The sequence below is a fragment of the Budorcas taxicolor genome, chromosome 21 (genome assembly GCF_023091745.1).
Source record: "Budorcas taxicolor isolate Tak-1 chromosome 21, Takin1.1, whole genome shotgun sequence".
NCBI lineage: Eukaryota > Metazoa > Chordata > Mammalia > Artiodactyla > Bovidae > Budorcas > Budorcas taxicolor.
The window spans coordinates 25099030-25123865 of NC_068930.1; the positions used below are offsets into that span (position 1 = coordinate 25099030).

The 24836-nt window shown below is 47.1% G+C and overlaps 3 protein-coding genes across 7 annotated transcripts in view; all 3 read right to left on the reverse strand.

Annotated features, from left to right (window-relative positions):
• Positions 1-6570, reverse strand: part of WDR73 (WD repeat domain 73) — a 13681-nt gene extending 7111 nt beyond the window's left edge. Inside the window, exons 1-5 of one of the 2 annotated variants that reach the window (XM_052659588.1) lie at positions 6474-6570; positions 5655-5722; positions 5265-5353; positions 3471-3559; positions 2796-2860 (exon numbers count right to left, since the gene is read on the reverse strand). In XM_052659588.1, coding sequence (XP_052515548.1) covers positions 2796-2860; positions 3471-3559; positions 5265-5353; positions 5655-5722; positions 6474-6514 — 352 coding nt within the window. In that variant the 5' untranslated portion in view covers positions 6515-6570. Of the gene's footprint in view, positions 1-2795; positions 2861-3470; positions 3560-5264; positions 5354-5654; positions 5723-6285; positions 6416-6473 lie in introns of those variants that run through there. The other variant, XM_052659587.1, reaches the window with a different exon arrangement.
• A 1168-nt stretch (positions 6571-7738) lies between these two features.
• Positions 7739-10791, reverse strand: NMB (neuromedin B). Of its 2 annotated transcripts, none has more exons than XM_052660087.1 (3): positions 10620-10791; positions 9818-9990; positions 7739-7804 (listed from the first exon to the last, which is right to left on the reverse strand). In XM_052660087.1, exons 1-3 carry the CDS (start codon positions 10774-10776, stop codon positions 7739-7741), a joined length of 396 nt encoding a protein of 131 aa, XP_052516047.1. In that variant the 5' UTR covers positions 10777-10791. The 2 variants fall into 2 exon arrangements, with proteins under 2 accessions (XP_052516047.1, XP_052516049.1); XM_052660089.1 differs by having other exon boundaries at positions 7774-7809.
• A 9780-nt stretch (positions 10792-20571) lies between these two features.
• SEC11A (SEC11 homolog A, signal peptidase complex subunit) overlaps positions 20572-24836 on the reverse strand; it is a 32256-nt gene continuing 27991 nt past the window's right edge. For all 3 annotated transcript variants that reach the window (XM_052659507.1, XM_052659509.1, XM_052659510.1), the window contains 2 exons: positions 20943-21000; positions 20572-20760 (listed from right to left, as the gene is read on the reverse strand). In XM_052659507.1, coding sequence (XP_052515467.1) covers positions 20710-20760; positions 20943-21000 — 109 coding nt within the window. In that variant the 3' untranslated portion in view covers positions 20572-20709. The remainder of the gene's footprint in view (positions 20761-20942; positions 21001-24836) is intronic.

The window sequence follows — 24836 nt, forward strand, 5'->3', positions numbered from 1 at the left end:
CTGCCTAGTTTCAGAGAAACATAAAAAACAACTATCAGTCACTGGTGTAAGGACAGACACAGTGATCACGGGAACAGAATGGAGGGTTCAGAAATAAATCCTTACATTCACGGTCGACTGATTTTCAACAAACGCACCAAAGCAGATCAGTGGAGAAAGGTCAGGCTTCTTGACCCATGGTGCTGGGAAAACCTGACATTCACAGGCAGAGAGATGAGCTTAGACTCTTCAGTCACACCACACACCAGTTAACTCTTAAGAGATTTAAATGTTGGAGCTAAAGCAATAAAACTTTTGGGGGGAAAAAAACATGGGGGAAATCTATGGGTAAGATAGTTATGACACCAAAAGCACCATTCTTAAGAGAAATAATAAAATGGACCTCATTAAAATTTAAAATTTTATGCTTCAGGGGACCCTATTAAGAAAATGAAAGACAAGGAGAAAATATTAGCAAAACATACATCTGATAAACAACTTGTAGCCAGAATGTACAAAGAACATTCACAACTCAAAAAAGACAAAATAGCCAACCAAAAAAAATGGGCAGGTTTCCCTGGTGGCTCAGTGGTAAAGAATCCGCCTGCTAATGTGGGAAACATGGGTTTGATCCCTGGGTCAGAGAGATCCCCTGGAGAAGGAAATGGCAGCCCCCTGTAGTATTCTTGCCTGGAGAATCCCGTGGACAGAGGAGCCTGCTGGGCTCCAGTCTGTTGGGTCACAAAGGGTCAGACACGACTGCGCCACTAAACAACAATTAGTAGTTACCACCAGGCATGATTATAAGCAGACTCTGAAATCCGACTAGAGTTAAGTCTTGGTTCTGTTACCATCTTTGTGACGTGGCTCAGGCTCATGAGAATTTAATGAGTTCACACATGGAAAGTAATCAGTACAGTGACTAGAATATAATATATACTCATTAATATTACTGTTACGTCTTACAGATCCTGACTAATTTGAACAAGTATCTATTAAAATGTACAATGGAATTAGAATATCAAAGGGCCTGTGACAGCATATTATCTCAGCCTGCTGGAGGGGAGTGGATAACAAAACACTCTCATGAAGATTTGAATAGGTATTTTACCACAGAAGATACATGAATGGCTAGTAAGCACATTAAAAAGACGCTCAACATTACTAGTTATCAAGAAACTGCAGACAAAGCCAAGTGATATATAATTTCACATCCATTACGATGGCTTTAATAAAAAAAGGCAAATAATAGCAAATGTTGGTGCAGACCATGGAGCAACAGGAACCCTCATACACTGCTAGTGGGAATGTAAATGATGAAGCCATTCTGGAAGAGTTTGGGAGTTCCCTAAAAAACCCAACATAAATTCACCACATGACCCAGCAATTTCACTCCTAATATCTATCCAAGACATAGGAAAACGTGGTCCACACACCTGTACATGAATGATCTCAGCAGCATTATTCCTAATAGCCAGAAATCAGACCCAGCAACTGGTGAACGGATAGACAAATGTGGTACGTCCATACGAAGGAACACTGTTCAGCCTTAAAAAAGAACAGGCAGCTGATACATGTTACGACACTGTACGACATGGTAGACCACAAAAGTACTATGATCATGCTCCGTGAAAGAAGCCAGCCACGAGAGACCACGTGCTGTATGAGTCCACTGATACGAAACATCCAGAAAAGGCAAATCTGTCACAGAGACAGACAGCAGGGTGTGGGCAAGGGGATTACTAGTAATTGGCATGACAGATCTTACTGAGGACATAAAAATGCTCTAAAACTGACTTATAGCGGTAGTTGCACAACTTGTTAAATTTACTAAAAAAAAAAAAATTCACTGAATTGTATACTTAAAATGGGGGAATTTCAATAACATTATGAAAAAATAATCATAATTATAAATAAGTATATTCAGACACCTGGAAGCTACAGCATCAGACAACTGACAAGGAAGAAATGACAAAGGAAAGCCCACAGGGTCAGAGACCTCAAAACCCAAATGACGACCAGAACTGCAGCAGTGGAGCTGGGGGAGGAGCAAACAGCCAGCTTCTGGGAAGCACCCAAGAGAGGCAGTGTGGGAACCACAGGCAGAGACCACACGAGCCAAGGGGCAGTTCCCAGGGAGGCTGCCTGTGCCTCTGGGCCCGAGTCCATGCTGGCCTACAATGCTTCCACCCAAGGAGGGATGGAAGGGGCTGGTGCCTGCCTGACGGGAACCACAAACCCGCCGCTGGAAGGGATGCACCAAGGGAGCCCCCTCCACTCCCAGAGGAACAGTACAAATGCTTCCCGCGCCTCTCCGTCTCCTGTAGGTCAGCCCAGCCTCTTGCTCACTGTCTCCCTTCCCTGAGAGCGGCATGGCTGGAGAGAGAGGCGACCTCCCTGCTGCCCTCGTGCTGCCCCTGCCCACAGGAGAGGCCCGCGCTCACCAGGCGCCCTGCCTCTGACTGGGCTGGTGAGCTCCATTCCTGAAGCAAGCTACAGGAAGCTCCATGAGCGGCTTGTGTGCACTGCTCTGGCTGCCAATTCATCTCTGCTGTGTTAAAGTAGATACTGCATTTAAAAATAAATTTTGGGTGCCACAAAGCACACGGGATCTTAGCTCCTTGACCAGGGATCGAACCTGTGTCCCCTGTGGTGGAAGCATGGAGTCTGAGATCACCAGGGAAGTGTCTATAGATTCTCCATTTAATTCCCAGTCGGCTCTGAGTCTACCTCTTAACCGGCTCAGATTAGGGACTGAGGGTGTGGGAGAAACAGGCTTTCCTACAACCTCACCCCCCACCTATTCAGTCACTCACCACTGTCCTCTGCGAGCTGCCACACCTGCAGGTAACACCCGGGAGGGCCACTGGTCACCAGCAACCTATTTAGGATGGACAGGGAACCTCAGTACAGACAGTGGGGAGCTCACCCACATACCCCCGGCCTCTCCCTCTCCAGTGCACTCAGCGTGGGATCCCACACTCCCCAGATTGGGAGAGCTTACAGCAAGGAGGGTCATCAAGACCAGTCACCCTCATTTAACAGATGAAGGGCAGACTTGATCCCCTTCAGGGACAGCCGTGGGACTGAGCCCTGGCTGCCACTTGGCATGATGTGTCCAAGAGGACCCAGCAGGGAGCCTGAACACAGAACCCTCACCCACCGGCTTTCGGCCTCTGCCAACCAAGCTGTTAGCCCCAACCACCCACCATCGGCTCTCTGAGAAACTAACAACATCCCTTCTGCTTTACGCCCTGGAGCAACACCACTGATCTGTGGGTTACAGTAGTCAGAGGGTTTGTAGGGACCAAGACACCACTGAGCGCTGGTGTCTCTGTATTCCAGATCTGGGTGTGCCCACAGCCTGTCCATGTGCCCCTGTGCAGAGGGCAGAGGGGGAGGGGTGGTGATAAAGAGGCAGGATCACCCTGCCATTTGCAGCCACTCCATCTGGAATGGAAGATCTAGGTCACAGACAGAGCTGACCTTACCTGGTGTCTGGCACGTGCTTCAGATCAAAGACAGACCTGTCTGAAAATCCTCCATGCTGTACCTTGAAATCTCTTTCAGGGAATAAGCCCTAAAATACAAATAGGTGGCCGATCAGAGAGGGCTGCTCTCCAAAGGAGTGTTTCAGAGGAGCTCCAGGTGAGGAGCCATATCCCAGCCTGGCAGGAAACCCTGGAAGCCACTCAGGTGGTAATGATGCTTCTTGAGCAGGGCCTCTGGGCACTGTTACTTGTATAATAAATGTTGGTCTCAGCTGCCTACAGAGACGGCTTTCTTTCCTGCACATCCGAAGCCTTTCTTCTAACCTTTCTCCATAGCGAAAGCATTATATTCCAAGCCTGCTTAGGGGAGTCACAGAGGTTTAACAGCGTATCAGAGAAATAACTGGAATGTATCAGTGGACAAACATAGCCCCGTTCCTCCTGGCACCTCCCACCAGAAGTTAGGTGGGTTCGTCCAGCAGTAAAAATACAACCAGTCAATCATCCAGTATTCACTGTGCCAGCCACCTTATTTAGTGCTTTATCACGTTGAATTCTTAGAACTACCCTGTGACGTGGACACTATAATTATCCCTATTCTAAAATGACAGAGCTAGGGTACAGGGAGCTTAAGCAACTTTTCTAAGGTCACACAAGGGTTATGTTACACATTTGAACCCAAGTCTGTCTAACCAAAGTCCATGCTCTTAGCTGCTGGACTACTATCTCCATGTGAGGAACCAGAGGAGGGGAAAAGGAGGCGGCCACAAGAGAAAAGAGGAGGGACTTGCCTGGTGGTCCAGTGGTTAAGAATCTGACTTGAAATGCAGGGGATGTGGGTTTGATCCCTGGTCGGGGAACTAAGATCCCACATGCCACACGATTTCCACATAACGCAACAAAGATCCCAAGTGCCACAGCTAAGACCCAACGTGGCCAAATAAACAAATATTTTTTTAAAAAAAGAGAGAGAAAAGAGGAAAAGCCAGGGGTGAGGTGAGAGGTAAATCAGGTCTCTTATCAAGGCTTGATTTTGGTGTGGTCCTGGCTCCTGAGGGGTGGAGACGAGGGAGAATGAGAGCACCAGGAGGAAATCTACTCGAGGGCAGCAAAGGCTGAACTGATCTAGCCCATGAGTCTGAGTGATTTCATAGTGACATTAGGCAACCATCAGCTTTTTTCATCACACATTCTTTTCTCCTGGCTTCTGGATTGCTGGCCGCTTCTGAGATGCCTTCTACTCTGAACACTATTCATTCTCAGTATTCCTTGTGGGTTCAGCTTCCTATTCCCATTCTTCAAATGTGCTCCCTGAGGTTCTGTCTTTAGCCATCATCTCTTCTTACTCTTTACACACTACACATTCATCTGAGCTGATCTTAATCATTCTAAGGTTTTAACCACCCTCCATACTCTAATACCTCCCTAAATCTGTTTCTTTTTTTTCACACCTACAGGATCTTCGTTACCCCTACAAGGGTTTGAACCCAGGCCCCCTGCAGTGGAAGCACAGAGTTGTAACTGGACCACCAGGGAATTCCCCCTCAATCTATTTTTGATAAAGTATAATTGACTTCTTGCTCTAGGAGCCCTCTGTAAATCACAGGACTTTCTGTAGCACTTACCTCTCTGCATATCTGTCTGTCTTTATTAGACTATAGGGCAGGCCCAGTGCTTACAGTTTCTCTCTCTCTAGTACCCAGGAAAATATTTAGTAGACAAGAGGAGCTCCATAAAGGTTTAATAAATGAGTAGAAGCAGACACATACATTCAGCACATATATTTCAAGTTACCTGGTTTTCTTTTACAGAAAGTCTGAGAGGCAGTATGAGATGAAGAATCTCATTTTTTTTCAGGCTTTCATAGCCAGCAACCAAGATTCCTGGAAAAAGAAGCAGAATATGCTGGGACAAACTGCGAGAAAGATCGTGAACCGTGGCTGGGTCTAGACACTCTGCCGTATCTCCCAAAGCAAAAATAAAGCCCTTCGCCACTGGTACGCCACTGGGGGGCTGGAAGAGAGCTAGACAGAAGTATAATGCTGACAGAGCAAGAAATTGCTGTAAGTGACCAAGAGCTCCTCGAGCTCTCAGAAACGGTTGGGTCCCTCTAGGCTGAGCTCCTTGAGTCCCAGCTTCAGGAGCGGGATTCCATCTCCTTCAGGGTCAGGAAGGACATCTCACCTTTGTCGCCAATCCATTCAAGCACTCGAGTGGCTCCCGAGAGGTCGAATGCATGGAAATCTTGGTACCTGGATGACAGAGACACGATGTCACACACTGATGCACGGCCCTTTTACGACTGCTCAAGATGAGATGTCAGCATGGTTCGGTGGTTGGGGGCCCAAGTTTTGGAATCAAGCAGAACTGGGATCAAATCTTGTTACATATTTTACCCTCTGTGTGACTGGAACCAGGCCAGTCACAATTTCCCTGAGCCTCGTTCTCATGTGTAAAATGGAACTCCCAGAGTACCCTGACTTCACAAGGTTGGTGTGCGGAATAGAGACAATCTTTGTTTAAGGTTTAACTCAGAGGCTGGTGCAAAATAAATGGTCACTTGCTTCCCGGGTGGCCCAGGTGGTAAAGAATCTGACTACAATGCAGGAGACCTGGGCTGGATCCCTGGGTTGGGAAGATGCCCTGGAGAAGGAAATGGCAACCCACTCCAGTATTCTTGCCTGGCTAAGCCCATGGACAGAGGAGGCTGGCCGGCTACAGTCCATGGGGTCGTACAGAGTTGGACACAACTGAGCAACTAACACTATAAAACAAAAACTATGCTATTATTATCCCCCAGAAGCACAGCTCTTACCAGTACTTCACACAACTTGCACACACAGAAAGGTGCCATATCCCAGAAGCGGGAGCCGAGGCCCAGACGGAGTCCTCCGTATAGGTCCCGCCCCACACCAGGATTCCCCGCATGCTCCACCCCGCGCCCGTCGGCCCCCAGGCCAGTTCCCTGGCCCAGATTCCACGTCCCAAGCCCACACGATTTACAAGCGCAAGGACTCCACCAGCCAGTCTTCCGCGGGCTCCATGACAACAGTCGCTTCCGGTATTCTATTTCCGCCTCTGACTCTTCCTGGGCAGGAGCGGCCTTCTCGCGAGGAGTGGGCGCGGCCTGCTTTGACATGGGGGCGGGGCCCAGAGATGCCCTAGCGCAGGCGCAGACCTGCTGTTCCTTTGCCAGGCTCGGTCTGAGGTTCTCCGGATAAACTCTCCTGGAAAAATGACGTCAAGTCAGGGATTCCCAGGATGTCAATTCCAGACGGGGCCTGAGGGATCAAATACACGCTGGTTTTATGAAAGTGTATTTGCAGATCAGAGGAAAAGGCCAGATAAAATCCTCCCTGTTAAATTCGAATAGTATGTAAAACAGCGAGTAGTTTTTTCACTTAAGTATGTCCATGCAAGGACTTCTTGGCAGTGCAGTGGTTGACTTCGTGCTTCCAATGCAGGGGCAAGGGTTTGATCCCTGGTCTGGGATCTAAGATCCTGCGTGCCATAGCGCAGCCAAAAAAAAAAAGTTATGTCCACGCAATATTTAGGATATCTTTTTATACGAAAATATTATTCATTGTTTATCTGAAATTCGACTATAACAGAGTGTCCTGTAGGTTTATTTGCTAACAGTCAGTCCCACAAGGCCAGAGAAGAGAGTAAGGGGACACTGGGGTCTGGATCCCAGCTCAACTCTCTCCTTTGTTAGCGCTGGGCACTCCCCTCAAACCATGGCGAGTAGATAAAATCAGGCAAGCAAAGCCCTCCCGTGTAGTGTACGCAGTTCCCTTTTACAGGTGGGAAACAGGAGAGACTTGCCTCTGCCAGTAGGTGGCAGCGGCGAGAGTAGAAAAGCGGCTGGCAGAGGACCTGGCATCCCAGCAGGCACTGAGTGAGTACCTGCTTGCGAATGAGTGGATGAGCAGAAGCCCAGAATCAATTCCAGGCTGGTGCCGCGGAGTGTTCTGGGCTCTTTGGGGCCAGCCCCATCTCAGTGAACACTGGGTCTTCCAGTCTCCTTTCCCTCCCATCCCCTCCAGCACAGGCAGAAGGAGAGGACCAGACAGTCTACGTAAAGAGCAGGGTTTTATTCACAACTTCAACAGGGAAGCAAGAAATACGGCAGGGACAGCATCTGCATCTGCACCGGCAATATTCCTGACAGCCCAACCGGAAATCACGGTAATGAGTGACAGAGATGTGAGCCCATGATTTCCATCCAGATGGGTCCCATACAGCACCTTCCCTGGGTAGGCACAATCTCAGCCATGTCGTCGTGTCTTCCTGATTAATAGCATCACTTCTGCAGCGTTTGCACCAGCAGCCTCCTGTGCTGAAGGGGAACACACAGAGGAATTGGCCCCGAGCGGGGGTGGGACAAATGATAGGGGCATCCTGCCATTCCTAAGTGCAGGGCACCCACAGAGGTCGGCAGGGGCAGCCTCCCCACCCCACCCAGTACCTTTCTCCCTGAAGGGCCTGGGAGGGGTCAGGGCAGTGGTTTCCTCAACCTCATAGAGTGGTCATGACAGTCAATGGAGATCCTAGAAATAAAGTCGAAGCACCAGGCCTGACCCTGGGCCAGACAGTGTTCTGACTCCCCAACCTCCAGCTCCGCCATAGACCTCACTTCTGAAGTCCCACCCCCCAGGGCTAGGTACTGCTGCCTCTGAGATTCTCGAGTTGGTCTTCATGTTTCAGGGCTTCAAGATCAGTGGACCCAGAGGGGCCATCATCTTCCTTCAGACCCAGCCAGCCTGAGTACGTAGCCCTTACACCTGAGGTCTTTAGGGGCCGTGCAGCATGTGAGGTCTTAGCTTCCCAGCCAGGGATCAAACTCGTGTCCCATGCAGGGGAAGCAGAGTCTCAACCACTGGACTGCCAGAGGAGTACCAGGCTGGTGGTTCTGTGCATCAGGAGGGTCAAGGTTGACTGGGACTGGGGATGAACTTTCTTTAGGGAATGTCCCTCCCTTCTTTCAAAATGTACAAAGTATATGCTAGGCACAGTGGGAGACACACGGTTAAGTCAGCCACCGGCACAGCCAGGGAGCTGACAGACTGGTAACAGCTTCTGTTTACTAATGTTTTCTATGCATTAGGCGTCACGCTCAGCATGTGACATAAATGGTCTCATTTAAGGGAAGTGGGACACTATTATTCCCATTTTAGGGTTGAGGAAGATGAGGCTTAGAGAGGCTACATGACATTTCTAAGGTCCCACAGCTACCAAGTAGCTGGATTATGAGCCCAGCATGCTATCACCAGAGTCCACATTCTACTATACCTTATTATACCTTCTTCACAGAGCAACAAAGTACCAGGGAAGGTCTGTGGGATGGGGAGGTGCCAGGAGCAGAGAATGGATGAGCTGCCCCTCCGCCAGGCTGGAGACAAAGGCTGGCTTGGCTCCAGCTCTGGGGCCTTGAACCCTCTGTGTGTGCTCAGTCACGTCGGTTGTATCTGACTCTCTGGGACCCCATGGACCCCGGCCAGGCTCCTCTGTCCATGGGATTCTCCAGGCAAGAACACTGGAGTGGGTTGCCATGCCCTCCTCCGGGACCTTCGAACCTACATCTCTTCCATCTCTGGCACTGGCAGGCAGGTTCTTTACCACCAGCGCCACCTGGAAGCCCCCCTAGCCCAAACCCCATAGGTCAGTGGTTTACAACCAAGGGTAATTTTGGCTCCCTCCCATGACCCCTCCAGAGGGGACCTCGGGCAGTGTCTGGGAGCATTGTTGGCTGTCATAACTGTGGGCAGAGAGGGAGGCTGCTAAGCTTCCTACAATGCACAGAACAGCCCCCACAATGTAGGACTGTCCCGCCCAGAAGAGCAGGAGGGCTGGGGCTGAGAAACCCTGCCAGTGGTCACTGAGGCAGATAAGAAACTGGGAAGAGCACTGGTCAAAGTGAACGAGGTCCAGACTTGGCCCTGGCTGCTGACTAACTCTCTTCATCCTTTCTGTGGGCACCAGGGTCCCAATAAGCACATACAGGGCACAGCAAAGGTGGACAGCAGGGGAGGGGCAAGTCTGCATAGACCAGAGGGTGAGGGTGGGGTGGGAAGGTCCTGCTGGAAGAAGCTGGATAAGTCCAGGCTGCGCCTTTATAGACTGGGCAGTGGGTGAGGAGGAAAGTCTTCCCCTACTTTTTTTGTCCCTTCGGGTTGGCTGAGAAGGTCAGCTCCCTTTTTTTGGAATCCTCCCACTTTGAGCTCTGGATCACAGGGACAGCCTAGAATCCCTGGCTTTCCTGGGCCTCTCCTGCCCTGGCTGGGCACTCACACCCTACGCCCAATGCGGAATCCAGGGGGAGCCCTGGCTGAGTTCTCCTGGCTCACCTGGGTGTGAGGTGCTGGGACACTGAGGCTCATGCCCAGAGCTTGCTTTTGCAGGAGGACCCTGAGCAGATGATGACTCAGCTGTGGTGTCTGGTCCCTCAGGGAGGTGTGGGGAGCTGTCCCCAGTAGGGATGGGCTGGGGGGCTCCAAGCTCTTCTTGCCCATGAAGTGACCTAGAAAGGAAGTGCCAAGGCACAGGGAAGTCAGGGAGCAAGGATGCTATCCCAGTGGGCAAGTCCCCATCTCTCCCGCTTCTCAGTTCTCCTTGCAGGAAGATATACACAGAGTCTTTCTCCTCCTGGTCACCAGAAACCACAAAGAACCCCCAGTGGTGGCAAAACCTGCACCTCAGCTTTTCCGGAGCAGGTAGAGGTGGGTGGAGGGGATGGCACAGCTGGAAGGGGCGGTGGGAGGCCCCAAGGGCCAGGAAGAAACTGCCAGTTGTGCTGTCTGCTTAGGAGAGAGACGGGAAACAGCAGAGAAAGAAGTGAGGACAGGAGGTGTCTGTAAGGTGGAGGTGCAGAGAGAAGACACACTAGAGGTCGGAAGATTCAGTGCAGTCTTGTCTAAGGGAAGAGGAACAGGCTGGCAGGTAGCTCTAGGGTCCAGCCTCAGCTCTGCTTTAAACCGGCTGAGTGAAAGATTTAAACCAAGTCACTGGGTCTGAGTCTCAAGTTCCCCCATCTTACTAGATGAGTTCCAGGGTCCCCACTAGCCTGGACACTAGTGTCCCTGTTGAGGAGAGGCCAGAGAAGGAAGGTGGGAGGGGCGGGGAGCGCTCGCCGGAACCCCGAAGACTCACCGGTGGCCCAGAGGTTGCCCCGCGGGTGCACTCGGATCTTGCTGGCCCGGCTGCGGGGCTCCGGGAGATCCCAGCCGAGCGGGGCGGCGCCGGCCGCGAGCAGAGCAAAGAGCAGGAGGCCGCCGAGCAGCCGAGCACCCCCCGCCCGCAGGGTCATGGCTGGGCACGGGCGACGCCTCGGTTCAGGGGCACTTGGCGCCGACTCCAGTCCCCGGCGCGTGCCTTCCCTCCTTTTAAACCCGCGCCGCTGGGGGCGGAGCCCGCCCCGAGGAGCCCGCCCCCGGCGCGCTCGCTGCCGCCCCGGCCCCGCCCTCTCGGACTCCCAAGTCGGCTGGGGCCAGGGCCGGGGACCCCCTCGACCCCCCACCCCACGCCCGCCCTCCTGCCCCGACGTGGGCATGGCTTCCTCGGGGTGTCCGGGCCCAAGCCCACCAACTTCAAGCTGAGGATGGCGGAAAAGCCGGCTCCCCTGGCCCTCCTCGCCACTCCCAACAGCTTTCGGCCGAAGGACGGCTTCAGGGTAGAAAAAGGCGGCGAGGATGCCTCCTTCCCGGGTAACATAGGCGTTAACTGTGCCCAGCAAAGTGCCGGGCACCAGAGGAGCTTGCCAGTCGGCCCCTCCCTCTTGGAGCATCTGACCTGCTCACCCAGCTATCTTTATGCCCTCGCTCCTGGCCAGCACTCACCAGGTCAAGCAGAAATCACAGCACATGCTCCGGATGGGAGCGCAGAAGGATGGAAGGGGAGCCCTCCTCAATCCACCTCAAATGGTGAGAGCCTGGCCTCTCAGTCGGCCAGGAGGCAGATCTTTGAGTCAGGGGAGGGAAAGGAGCACTGGACCCGGAGTCCATATACAAGCTGTGTGATCTCTTTGACCCTCACCTTCAACTGTCAAGTGGGAATAACCCCACTGCCCTATTTTTAATAATTTTACATCTTTTTAGCCCAATTATTTTGTGGCAGGAAGCGGCAGTCCTACAGGACTCTCAAAGTCAGCACTCTCAAGGAGCCGTCCATGTTTGTCTTGGAAAGAACATTTAGGTCAGTGGCAACACTTAATGAACAGAAGAGGCTGTGCTCCAGAATAATACATTTATTTTTGCTTAAATGTTTACCAAACACCAACATTCAGAGCACCATGCTAAGGACAGGAGGGGAGACAAAAGACAACAATCTGCTTCCACCATAGCTGACCATCTCATTGGAGAGACACAGTACAAAAGCAGTTAATGACGGAGGCGCAGGTTACCAACCAACCCCTGGGCTCTGGACTCTTCTCAGAAACACTGCACAGTGTGGCTGTGAGAGAACCTACTCCCCAGACTGGCTCAATAACAGTACCTGCTATTATTACTCTTGCCATATCTAGCTCAGCAAGGCTCTGTGGATCACCATCTTAGAAGGGAAAGTGTATACAAGAAGCTGATTGTCATGCTGAGCTCCCAGAACGCATGACAGGCAGGACAAAGACACTCCGTTTCAGGCCCAGGCTTTCTTCCCACTCTCCCTGCTTCTCATCTCCCACCCTGGCATTTACACCTCTCTGTATTCTTGTCACTGCTTCAGCCATAGTGTACAGATATAGCTCGCATCACCTTCCCGTTATAATCGTCCCTTTTCACTCCCCCCCCCACCCCCCCGCCCCGCTTGCATCACACACCCCTCCTGTCTTCTCTAGTCCTCGGTCACAGAAGTTAGGAGGCGGCACTGAGTGCTGCCTCACTCAGAGGCTTGAAGGAATCTTATTTGGCAGGCTTCTCTCTCCTCATTTTATAGCTGCAAGCAGGCTCGGACTGGAAACTTGCCCAGATGTCACGCTGGAATCAGACTTCAGGTCTGTTCAGAGCACTCCTTCAGACCCCCAGAGTCATCAGGAACTGATGCTGCCTTCTCTGAGCCATGCCCACTCCCGCTGTGCCATCCTGTTAAAGAGCAGGTTGGTGTGGATTTCTCAAGGGGGCGAGGAAGCGGGCACTGACTGAGAGTTTCACCTCTCTTCTGCAGGTGACCCTGGCACCTGGGTTCTGCTCTGACAGGTTCACTTATAGTTAGGCAAACCTCCTCTGACACAGCCTGTGTTCACAGCTCCAACCACACCTGCGAGAATGATCCCAGATGCCCCTGGGGATTATTTCATCTGCCAGGTGAGCACAGGAAGAGGGGCCTCCAAGGACCCTGGAGAAAGAAGCAGGGCAGCAGCTCCACAGCCAGCTATAAACCACTGTCCCAGGAATGCGCAGTTAGGCACAGCAGAGAGGGGACTTGCCCAAGACAGCGCTTCCACGTCAGATCCCTCGGGCAGTAGTGCTGGGCTGAGTTTAAAGTGAGGACCTCAACTGCGCACTGCCTGTTCCTAAGTCCCCTCTCCCTGGGGGAAGACAGACTGAATCACATGGACAGTGACTCATGGAACTGCCAAGGGAAGCTCTTCAGAGCTCACGCTGACCCTCTGAGATTTCAGACAATGCAGAGAAGATTCAAAGGACACCCAAAAGGTGAGTAAGGGGTGGAAGATATATGGCAAATCCTCTGATAACCAACACCAACCAAATATTTAAACTGCATCATGCTTTTAATAAAGATTGCTTAAAGAACATACATATTATTGATTGCTACGTTTCATTAAATTAGAATCAATTACAAATAACATCTTTTCACAGCCAAATCTTTTTCTGTTATTGTTTTCCAAAGCACTTACATGCACACTCCTTTGTCACCAACACTACTTTGATGCAGTAAAGGCTAGTACTATGTCCATTTTATAGATGAGTTAACTCAAGTAAACACAAGTTAGGTGCAAAGAAGCTAAACAAACAGAAAACCTGAGTGTGGACTTCAAACACATGAAAGGTAGAGGACAAAAGAGAAAATAAAAAGCAGAAATTTAAATGAGACATCAATGAGCCTAGAGAAAAAGGAAGGGTGACACACAGAGATGCTCCGAATAAGATGGTGTAAAATCGTTCTCCTGGCAAATCTCTGAGCACAGATCCCATATGCGTGGGTTGTGGAGAGAAAGAGAAACATCTTGGGACATCTCAGGTCCTGCTCTTTAGGTTCAGAATGGGTAAGGGGCTGCAGAATCAGGAGAAATGCATAATCTTTAAGAGAGGAAGAAAAGGTGTCAGGGATATTTGATACAATTTCACAAAGTCAGAGGAAACACATAGGAACTAGCTAGAACATCAAATTTTAACCATTAATAAGGAACTATTTCAGGAACTGAAATTGCCAAAATACAAAAATTTTTCAAGACAATATTCTAAATCAAAATAGAAAAGATATCTCTAATGAGAAAGTGATGAGGATGCCAAGAATGGCTGAGAAAGCTAAGCAGCTGCTGCTCAGCTAAATGGCACAGATGCTCAGGAAAGTTACAACAACCCTAACCAAGTGAGAAGCCCCAGGCCCCACGTTCGTAAGATGATTTGGGTGTAATAGGTACTTCAGAGGGCATTTCAGTAATGGAAATGAATACTCTTTTAACTCCAAAGAGGTTTGAATACTTGGTAGTTTACCTGAGAATCTCACTATTTCTAGGAGATTTACTGAGGAAATCCATGGAAGAACAACCTAGGGTTTCTATGAAAGAACACCCAAGGGCTTTGTGATTGTGGGGTTTATTCCAGATAAATGAATCTCGTAAGAGCTTATAAAGGTAGAATAACTGGGTTATGACATTGTGGCCTGGTTAACATAATCAGAATTCAAGTTCTGGCTCTGCTACCCACAGGTCTGGAGATCCTGGGCAAATCTCTTTACCTCCAGTCTCTCTCTTTTGTAAAATGGAGTTTATTTTGAGGACTAAAGGAGAAAAAAAAAAATCTGCTATAAATTCAAAAGCACTTGGCCAAGCACTGGAGAATTTGGAGTACTCACTATTAGTAGCTGGATCCTAGGAAAAGCAAAGCCTGCCTTACATCTGAAGCCCATTACAGGGGAAAAAGTCTCCCTGGGTAGCGGGTGAGGCCATGGTATTGACACAACAGTCCGCAAAATGCCTATCACATCGTGACTTGTTTGATAAACAAATGCTAGCATACCTACCTCAACTTTTGACCAATTCCAAGAAACATGTTCTACATGGCATTCTCTCTTCTTGCTCAAATAAGTTGTCAAGTTGACAACTCTCATCAAAGCATCATGCGAGCAAATTTCCTTACTTGCCTACCCAAAGTCCCGAGTGCAAATTATTTTAACTAGATTCCTTGAATTAAAGCTGGAAACCAGCTTGAAAGGGTTCCAAATTTGGCTCAACTGGTAAAGAATCTGCCTGCAGTGCAGAAGACCTGGGTTAGAACCAGCTTAGCAACCTAAATAAACTGGCCAGTTAAAATAAGGGTTTTACAGAAATGATTCTTGATGGAGAGTAGGTGGCATTCCAGAAACTCCTAAAATTAACAGAACAAGGATCTATAATCTGAAAGTTGCATTGAATGTAACTGTATATGAGAGATGAGTAACTACTGTTTTTATAATACAAACTTGAGAAGCAAGATAACATGTTCTTGACTGGTAAGGATTAAGAGGCTGGATATAACAGACCCAAAAAGAGGTTTATCAGAATGAGGAAGAGGTATGAAATTTTTGTTTTCTTAAAAAAGACCATGAGTTTATAGACTTCCCTGGCGGTCTAGTGTTTAAAACTCTGCACTTCCTTCCAGTGCAGGGGGTACGGGTTCAATCCCTGATCAGGAAGATCCTGCATGCCACATGATGTGATAAAAAAAAAAAAAAAAAGACCATGAGTTTTTAAAGATTAAGGAAAACTGCTTTACAGGAAAACTAACTGAAGGAAGATTCTGGCTGATTAGATGGGTAGCTGATTTTTTGCGAGGTGGCTTTCTGCAGAAGGGGCCAAACTGTATCTGAACATTCTCAGGAACAGCTCTATGAAAATTATTAGGCTAATTAATATTGAGATTACTGCATAATGCTACACAGTGTCCTTGCAGTGAGGTCTCAGAAGAGAAGTTTCTAGATCTCTGAGTGTCATTACAAGTTTAAAAAAAAAATTCCCACTTTATATCCATTCCATGAACCATAGAAATGATTCTTTCCCTCTTCACATTAGCCGTTAAGAAGCTGAGAACCAAAGCGATGGATCTCCTCCAGCAGACAACAGGCTCTTCTGACATGTCTTGTAGGTACTAACCTCACCTCCCATTTTATCCTTTTCTCCTCTCATGCTTATTTCAATCCCAAATTCTTCAACTGTTTTATATCATATCACACAGTACTGGAAGTATCTTTATGAGCCACTTTGCTCCAGATCCTTTCTGGAACACAAGAGGGTATAAATAAACCTAAAATGTGAAAAACACTGTGACAGGGACTAGGGGATATCCAAGAATGAATTACAGGCTGGCGTTGTTTTCATGCCTTCAAGGAGCTAGCTGGAGAGCTGGACGTACACAGGACAAACCACTCTGAGGACAGCGCACAAAGTACTGAGGAGACAGCACCGAGAAGGAAGCACTGTGTACCCGAGAGCTTGGCGAACTAGAGACACACCTCTGTGAGCGGCCTGTGCATCTCTTAAGGTTGCACTTACGATCCTATGTGGGAAGATCTGTTTACACATTGCCCCAATTAAGGCACTGAGTTCCTGGCAGAGGAGGGACCTTGCCTCACTCATCTTTGTCTCCCCAGAGCCTGGCCCCAAAGCTGGCTCAATAAATGTCTCCTGAATGAGAAAGCTTTTAGTAAGTAGAGAAGTGAGCAGGCACTCCAGGCAGGGCGACCCAGCATAAACAAAGACTGGATGTCTATACAGTGAGACCAATGTCAAGGCTATGAGAACCTGGGGTCTGCTAAGAGCTGAGGTCAGAAAAACCCTGCGGGCCTGGGATGCTACAGGACCTAGAAGGCAATATCCTTGCTGTTTCTGATAACCTCAGCATATTCTAGTTCCTAACACTTTTTGGTTACACAGAATTCTTTCTATATCCAGATTCACCATAATTATGAGTGAAGGGTTAAATTTGTTGTTTTATTTCTGAAACTTCTCTGGTATTACTTGAGGTTATAATAAGGGAGAATAGAGACAGAGACATGCCTGGCCAGGAAACAGCCTGAGAAGCTGACAAAGGTCTGTATAGTCAAAGCTATGGGTTTTCCAGCAGTCATGTATGGATATGAGAGCTGGACCATAAAGAAGGCTAAGCGCTGAAGAATTGATGCTTTCTAACTGTGGTGCTGGAGAAGACTCCTGAGAGTCCCTTGGACTGCAAGGAGATCAAACCAGTCAATCCTAAAGGAAATCAGTCTTGAATATTCACTGGAAGGACTGATACTGAAGCTGAAGCTCCAATACTCTGGCCAATTGATGTGAAGGGCCAACTCACTGGAAAAGATTCTGATGCTGGGAAAGATTGAAGGCAGGAGGAGAAGGGGATAAGAGATAATGAGATGGTTGGATGGCATCACTGACTCAATGGACTTGAGTCTGAGCAAACTCTGGGAGATTGTGAAGGACAGGGAACCCTGGCGTGCTGCAGTCCATGGGGTTGTAAAGAGTAGGACACGACTGAGCAACTGAACAACAACCTGAGGAGCGTCCTGAGGAAGGTGGACAATCCATTCAGCCAGCTAGAATTTCTGAAGCTCAACAGAGTGAAAAATGTCGTAAGAAAGGTACCTTCAGAACCAGGGGGAGCTCCCACACCTGAGGGGTTATTAGCATTTGGTAACATCCTTATGCAAATGACCAAGAAATACATTCAGGGATAACAGAGCCTTTATTCCAAGCCTAGGTGCTTTGAGAAGCCTGTGACTCCCTAAGAAAACTGACAAAAACCAATACTTCTCCCACTGAGAAAGAGAACACAGGAAGAGACCAAGAACACGCAAACAAAAGGAAGAAAACAGGATTAACATAAAATATTCTAGAAAGGGAACATGCCGTTTTTAATAGAACCGTTGGGACATAAAGTTTTTAGATTTAAATTTGGCAAGACCAAGACAATGCACTCACTAAATATCAGGCAAATACAAGTCACTTTCATGATTCATATGCTCCGATCCAGAGTGACAGCGCAACAGTGACGCTACCCTTAGTTACTGCTTTCGGCTCCAGTGCGTGACTATACGGAGCACTTGGTATATGCTGCCAGATGCTGCTGGGAAGACAGAGCGCAGTGTCTGTAACACGGGGCTCCGGCACTGGAGGAACTTACAAGCTGACACGGGAACTTGAGTCCACAGCCACCAGGATACACAAATAGTATAAGGCTGCAAACACTGAATGACAGAGGATAATTACGCTGTGAAAAAAGTGAGACTCGGACAAGCAGAAATGAGAGTATGAAATAAGTGAAAACACGGCGGGACAGCACAAGGTTGCTTCGTGTCAGCACAATTCAAAGTCTGAACTTCACACGCAGGGAATACGAGAGTAAACACAAAATCTGCAGTCCAAAAAGAGACGCTTCCTAAAGGTAAAAGGGGTACGAAAATGAACTCACAGGTGGAAATTATCTAAAACGGGCACAGACCAGCACGTTATAGGAAAACTGGACGTAAAGTCACGCAAGCAACGGTCATGAGTTGTTTCTGGAGTCAAGGCATGGCAGTGAGAATGGGATGGCTCGGGTAAATGTCGGCTTTTAGATGACGAAATATGATGAGAAAATGATGAATCCAGGCACACATGCCTTCGAAGAGAGGTTGAAATGTGCAGGGGAAGCTTGCACGAATTGCCATGAGCTTCGGTTTAGACAGAACAATCGGCTGGAAGAGTCTGTGGGAGCAGAGAGAAACAGGACTGGAGCTGAGGCCAGGCACCTGGAGCCCGCGCGTGGAGACTGCTGAGAGTGGGTGAGCGCGGCCAGCAGACAAGCCCAGCATCACGCTCCCAGCTGGGGCTTTCTCAGCTCCTCTTCGACTCTCTTCACTCACAATGGTTAAATCCACCTACCTTCCCACTAGCCTTGTAAAATCTCAAAGAGCTTATACTTCCCTGAAAATAATGAATCAAGCACCTCTGGCAGTTCTTACATCTCCAAAGAGCTTTTAAAAATACATCTACTGAGATTTCCCTGGCGGACCAGTGGTTAAGACTACACTTTCAATGCGTGGGGCATGGGTGTGATCCCTGTTCAAGGAACTAGGATCCCACATTCCTTGTGGTGTGACCAAAAAGCCACATTATATTTACTAATAAAATCTCCCAGTTTTAAGTCTTATGTTTTACCACTAAAATATAAAACCTGGGAACACGGTCCCTCATTCCACAAATAATGTGTTTTTGTTTTTGTTTTTTTAAATTTTTGGCTACTAGAGTGAGTTCAATATTTTCAAATGATCTGATTACTTTTCAGAGAAATTTAGCTGTTGCTTCAAACTATGGCATCCAGTAAAAGAGGAGAAACAGTAATTTTATAAGACTGGGTATGAAAATAAGCAAGTGAGGAAAATATAAACACTTCCCCCCCAGTAAGTGTAAAAGGAGGAGGAACCTGGATCACGGAGGATACAAGTACAAGCATGTTTACACTCTGGCGAGCTAGGATCACAAAGAACTTTGAGATCCCAACCTTTGCCAGCAGAACACACCACTTCTCCCCAGAGAAGTCTCAGAAAGGCTGGTACAAAAACAGCCAGTTACTACTGGCTCACCAGTTAACCCCACCATCTTTAGGAAGAACGGAGTAAGCAGCAATTTTCTACCACACGTGGAGGTGGGGGACATTTCAGCACTCTCCTTGGCTCATGAGAAAATAGAAATACTATGTAATCCTCAAAGACAGGTTCAAAGAAGCTCTGTTAGCAGTAATTTGCCAAGTTTCATACTCTGTTGATATCTTTAAGCGTCTGTATGCAAAGTTTGAAGGCTAAAGCCTAGAGAATGGATTTAGGATGGCTGATTTAGGATGACAGAAGATTAATGTCCCTGTTCTCATTCCATTAGAATTAAAGCATGGGCTGATTTCCACCTCAGTTGAACGAATCACAAAAACCATTCATTTAGCCTACTATTTTGCAAAGTATTGAGATTTCACACTAATACAGACAGAACAGAAAGGATTAAATCTTTTGTGCTTAAAACACATCAGTTACCACATACTCCTTATTTCCTTTACTGTCTCAGTATTAAAAAAAAAAAAATACAGCTGGGTTTTGCCTTTTTCACTTTAAACCTTGCCTTCTGTTAAGTCTGCATTAGAGAAAAGCAAAGCCAGGCACTTAGGAGAACAGATTCAGGCAAATTAAGAGTCTAAAGAAAACAAGTAGCACGCTTGCCCTCCAGCACCTTCCTCACGCCTCCCCCAGATGCTAAAACTCACTGCCACCCTGCAGAAAGGGCTGAGAACGTCTCAGGTACAGAAAAGGTTATAAGTCTACCGGAAAGTGAGAGTCACTGAACCTCTCAGCAACCAGCTGGGCTAATACACATCTGAGCCACACCCTCGTGAAGAGTCAATTTTATGACTAAGAGATCCTACTTCGGCTTCACAAAAACAAAAACAAGCACACAAAAACCAATTGTCAGCATCAGGACAACCTTCTTGGCTGAAAAACTGTTCCCAACAAAGCCTTTACCTCCCCAAGGGGCGCTAAGAACCAGCACAGGAAAGCAAATTTCAAACGCTTTCCCGACAAACACAAGTCAGGGATAAGGGGTTTCGATATGCAAAGTCTTTTATTTAAAATTTTGAAAAGTTAAAGACTACGACCACCTCAGTATATGCCATTCCCATTAGAAGGAGGGATGGCAGTTTCAAACTCGGGCAGAGCTGTATTTTCATTTACAGAATTCTGTAGGCACTTTAGAAGTGAAGCTTGGCTTCAAAATACAAACACTGGGGGCTTTGGCTCAACCTTTTAATATAAAAAATTCACTGATGTACAAAAATGCGAAGTGTGACAGTGACAACATGTGAAAATCTGTGACGGAAAGTCCCCTCGAGTGCACGCGGTGGTGCGCACACCCGCCCACACGCACTCGCATGGAAACATAAACGAATGCAAACCAGCGCAGCCAGGAAGCGCCGATGTGCTCTCCACTCCACCAACCGCAGATCGGCAGCTACTCCCAACATTCAGGAACAGAGAGTACAGCATCTTCCAGGACAGCAAGGCAGACTTCTTACTCACGATGGACCAGCACAAATAAACCCAGCAAAAAGAGCACAGCATACTAGAAAACAAACACAGAAGCACAAGTCAGAGGAGCTGGGGAAAGCTCACAAAGCCTCAGTTCACTAACTGGAGTTTGGGACCATGATAAGTCACTAAATCATCCAACTGGCCTTTCATCTTTTAACTGTAATCCATTTAATAGTTTCCCAAACTCATGAAACGCAAAGTATCAGATCTTACCTTAAATTTAGGATAGTCATTCATGAGGATCGTCACAATCCCAATATAAGGAACAAATCTAAACAAACAAACACACAAGAGATTGAGCATCACAGAACTTTCTAAGTAGCTATTACCATTTATGGAACATTCTCAGTTCTATCTTCCACTGAATACTGACTTTCAGCTGACAAAGTCCACTTGTATACACCGTTCTATTAGACTCTTTCAACAGCCCATGTGATAGGGAAGTTAGCGATATCACCATTTTATAGATGAGGAAACAGTTGCTCATGCCCGGGGTACATGGTAGAACCAGTACCAGATCTGAGGTTTCTGACCTCTAGCTGGTGACCCTAATGCCACGTGCTTATTCAGTGTCAGGGGCTGGGCTTGTTGTTATAACCTTGGGAAAGCTGTCAGTCTAGCTGGGGAGACCAGGCAAACACAGCCAGAACTTTACAAGGTACTTCATGGTAAGTGTCCCCAAAGTGAGTGTAACAGCTCTATTATAGTACTTAAGATTTCACCACTCTCTCCTTTTATAACCATGTGTAATCTGGCCTGGGCTCTCTTAATCCTGAAACTTCTTTTGGAATAGTCTAAACCCCGGTAGCTCAGTTGGTAAAGAATCTGCCTGCAATGCGGGAGACCTGGGTTTGATCCCTGGGTTGGGAAGATCCCCTGGAGAAGGGAAAGAATACGACTACTCACTCCGGTATTTTGGCCTGGAGAATTCCACGGACTGTACAGTCCATGGGGTCGCAAAGAGTAGGACATGACTGAGCAACTTTCACTTTCACTGTCTGCAGAAGACCCGTCTCAGCACCTGTCTTCCTTTTCGTCTCTGCAGCGTTTGACTTCTGATGACCAGAATCCTGCCCATGAAACCTTTCTCCTTGGCTTCCGTTAACACACCAGTCTCCTCCTCCACCTCCACCTCCCTCGGCTGCTGCAACACCTGTTTTTTAATTTTTCACTAGTTCTTGCTTTCCTGTCATCCCTAAAGTTTATGCCCTCAAACTAGGTAAAAACCACATATTAAATAATCTCATAGCACCTCATATATTTTCTCAGAAATCTTCATTATGAGTTTAATCACAGAATTAGTCGCCTAACTAGCTGGGCAGTTATCTGTCTTCCCTACTAGATGCTAAGCTCTCCAGGGGCAAAAACAGTGCCAATCTGCTCCCCACTGTATCTTCAAGGCCAAACATGATATACACTGTACACAGCAGGCTTCCAGCAAAGACTGCCAGACTGAAGGTTGGGATGTCCTGGCCTCATCTTTTCTCTTTCCCTGGGGAATCTCATCTCCCCCCAGGACTTCAATTCTCCCCTCAAAACAAAAGACTCTTCAACATAAAAATTTAGGGGCGAGAAAGATGTGGGAGGAAACAGCTGTTAGAAATGTACAACTTCTTTTTCTTCCTCTGCTCCTGTTGGATTCCAGAGTGGACTGGGGATACCGTCCCAGAGCTTGTCCTAGAGAAGGGAGGCTGATCTTTGCCTCCTTCAAAGTATCTCAGGTATTTTCATTCAGGGCACTCACAACTGCTGCACACACCAAAGGTGCACAAACAGAGATGACCTCCTATGTGACACCTCCACCATCAAAGGCTCAGGCAGTCTTGGGAAACAGCAGCTTTGTCTGGGCTGCATTTTGCTTCCTTCTGAGAGCTCCTCTTACTTTCTGTTTCCTGTCCCCACCCCATCCTACCCTTCTCCCTCCTGGCAGCACTACCCAGACCCATCTCTCCTCCTCCCCCAACGCCCATTCTTGTAAGCTGATGCTTCTTAAAACCTACACTTCTGTGTGAGAATCACTTGGACAGCTTGTTATGACGCTCTGTCTTCCCAGGTTTACTGAGTCAGTGTACCTCCGGAAGGTCAGGCCCAAATGACACTTCTGCACATTTAAGAACAAGAAGCACAGCTTTAGCCAGTGAGATGCATGGAACAGGTGTGTAGTGACAATAACTTCCTCTTTAGGGCCCATGCTTTAGTTTTGACCCCTGGCACCTCTAAGAACTGAACAGTCACTACAGAATTGACTTGCTAAAGCTCTAGGAGGGTAGATAAAGGTTTTCTATATTTTTAATACACATTTTTTCTTTTTAATGCAACAACTCTATTTCTTTTGTCTCATTTATAACATTTCGTATAAGGAAGAGTTTCCAGTCTTTCAGAAGAAAAATCATCTAATTTAAGAATATAAAGGCAAATGCCTTTCAGTAAAATGAACATTAAAAGTTATAAAAGCATCTGTGACTTCCATGAAAACAATTATCAGGCTGCTAATTCTGGCCTGATGAGCAATCAGCAGCCATTCTCATGGGTAGAGACTTTCACTGTCACCTCCATACAATGAAATCTATGCTCAAAGAACCAGTGATTACACAGTCTGCTTATAGGTTATCGGTGGAAATATTTTTTTCCCCTAAAAGGTGGTTTTACCTTGCTTATCATAAGTGAAATAGAAGCAACCTGATCTTTAAAAGTAACAGAAGCAAAATATAAGGTTGCCAGAATATGACAGGCAGTCCAAAGTCAAATGAAAATTTCGTTATCTGTACCACTGATTCCCTCCATGGACAGACAAGAGCTGCTATCATCAGGCATCTTAAATTCAAATCATTTGCACTTTTTTCCTAGTGAACTCAGATAAACTCTGCTGAAGCAGAGTTGATAATAAGCGAACATTTAAAATAAGTTAAAAAAAAAAATGCCACTCACAAAGCCAACTTCAACACCAGCCAGTGTGGCAAGTTAACATCTAGAAGGCAGAGTATGGGTAAATACATAGTCCCAGGAGTTCTCGGTATCACAGGTGCTGCTATGAAAGGAGCCTCAGAAGGAAAAAGAAGAACCATGTGCTGATGTTTTGGGTGAAAATAATCTGTCAAATGTCAAGAGAGGTCTATGCCTGGGAAGTCTGGACCCTAGTAGCTGACTTAAGAAGGATCACTGTTTCCATTCCGGAATGATCTGTTTCAAGTTAAGTAAAAAGTACATTTTGAAAGCCTCCTCTATAAACCTGATTTCGGTCAACAGAGAGCTCACTTACTCTGTTCCTTCCTTTATATTTATTCTCTTTATCATTGTCAGTATTTTTCTATTTCCTGATCTTCTGCTGGGCTTTCTCCTTTTCTGTTGCTTTCTACCCTTCTGAAACTAACAGCCTCTCTTGTGTTTTCCAACTACCTGAAGTTAGAAAGAATCACCCCTATTCTTAGTAGGTTCAGTATTAGTTTCACTTTCTAAAATTGTTTTATTACATGCTACAACATGAATGAACCTTGAAAATGTTACGCTAGGTAAAAGAAGCCAGACATAAAAGACCACATATTTAAAAACAAACAAACATATATTGTAAGATCCTGTTTATACAGCATGTCCAGAACAGGCACTCCATAGAGACAGAAAGTAAATGAGTGGCTGCCAGGGGCTGCGAGGAAAAAGGGACAAGGAGTGACTGCAAATGAATACCTAGTTTTCTTTTTGGGGTGTGGAAATGTTCTGGAATTAAATAGTGGTGATGGTTTTACAACTTTCTGAATATAATAAGACCCACTGTACTGTACACTTTAAAATGATAAATTTTATATCCCAATATATGTGATTTATAGCTCAATAAAAAATGTTCTAAACTTGTTTTTATTTAGTGCCTTAGGCTTCAGTGTGCAGCTGTTTGAGAAAAAAAAAAAAGTTCCAAGGTTGGGTACGGTCTGACTCTGAAATGTAGTTTAGCGTTTTATAAACACAATTTCCACAAAAGGAGGCAATGTGCCCCATTATGTGTCAGGGTTAAGTGGTGACAGGATCAACAGAAAGTGAATTTGTACACTTGAGGCTGTGCTCCTGCTACTCATGTGCCAGGTGCTTACCCTTCATGGAAGGTTACTTAATTCAGAG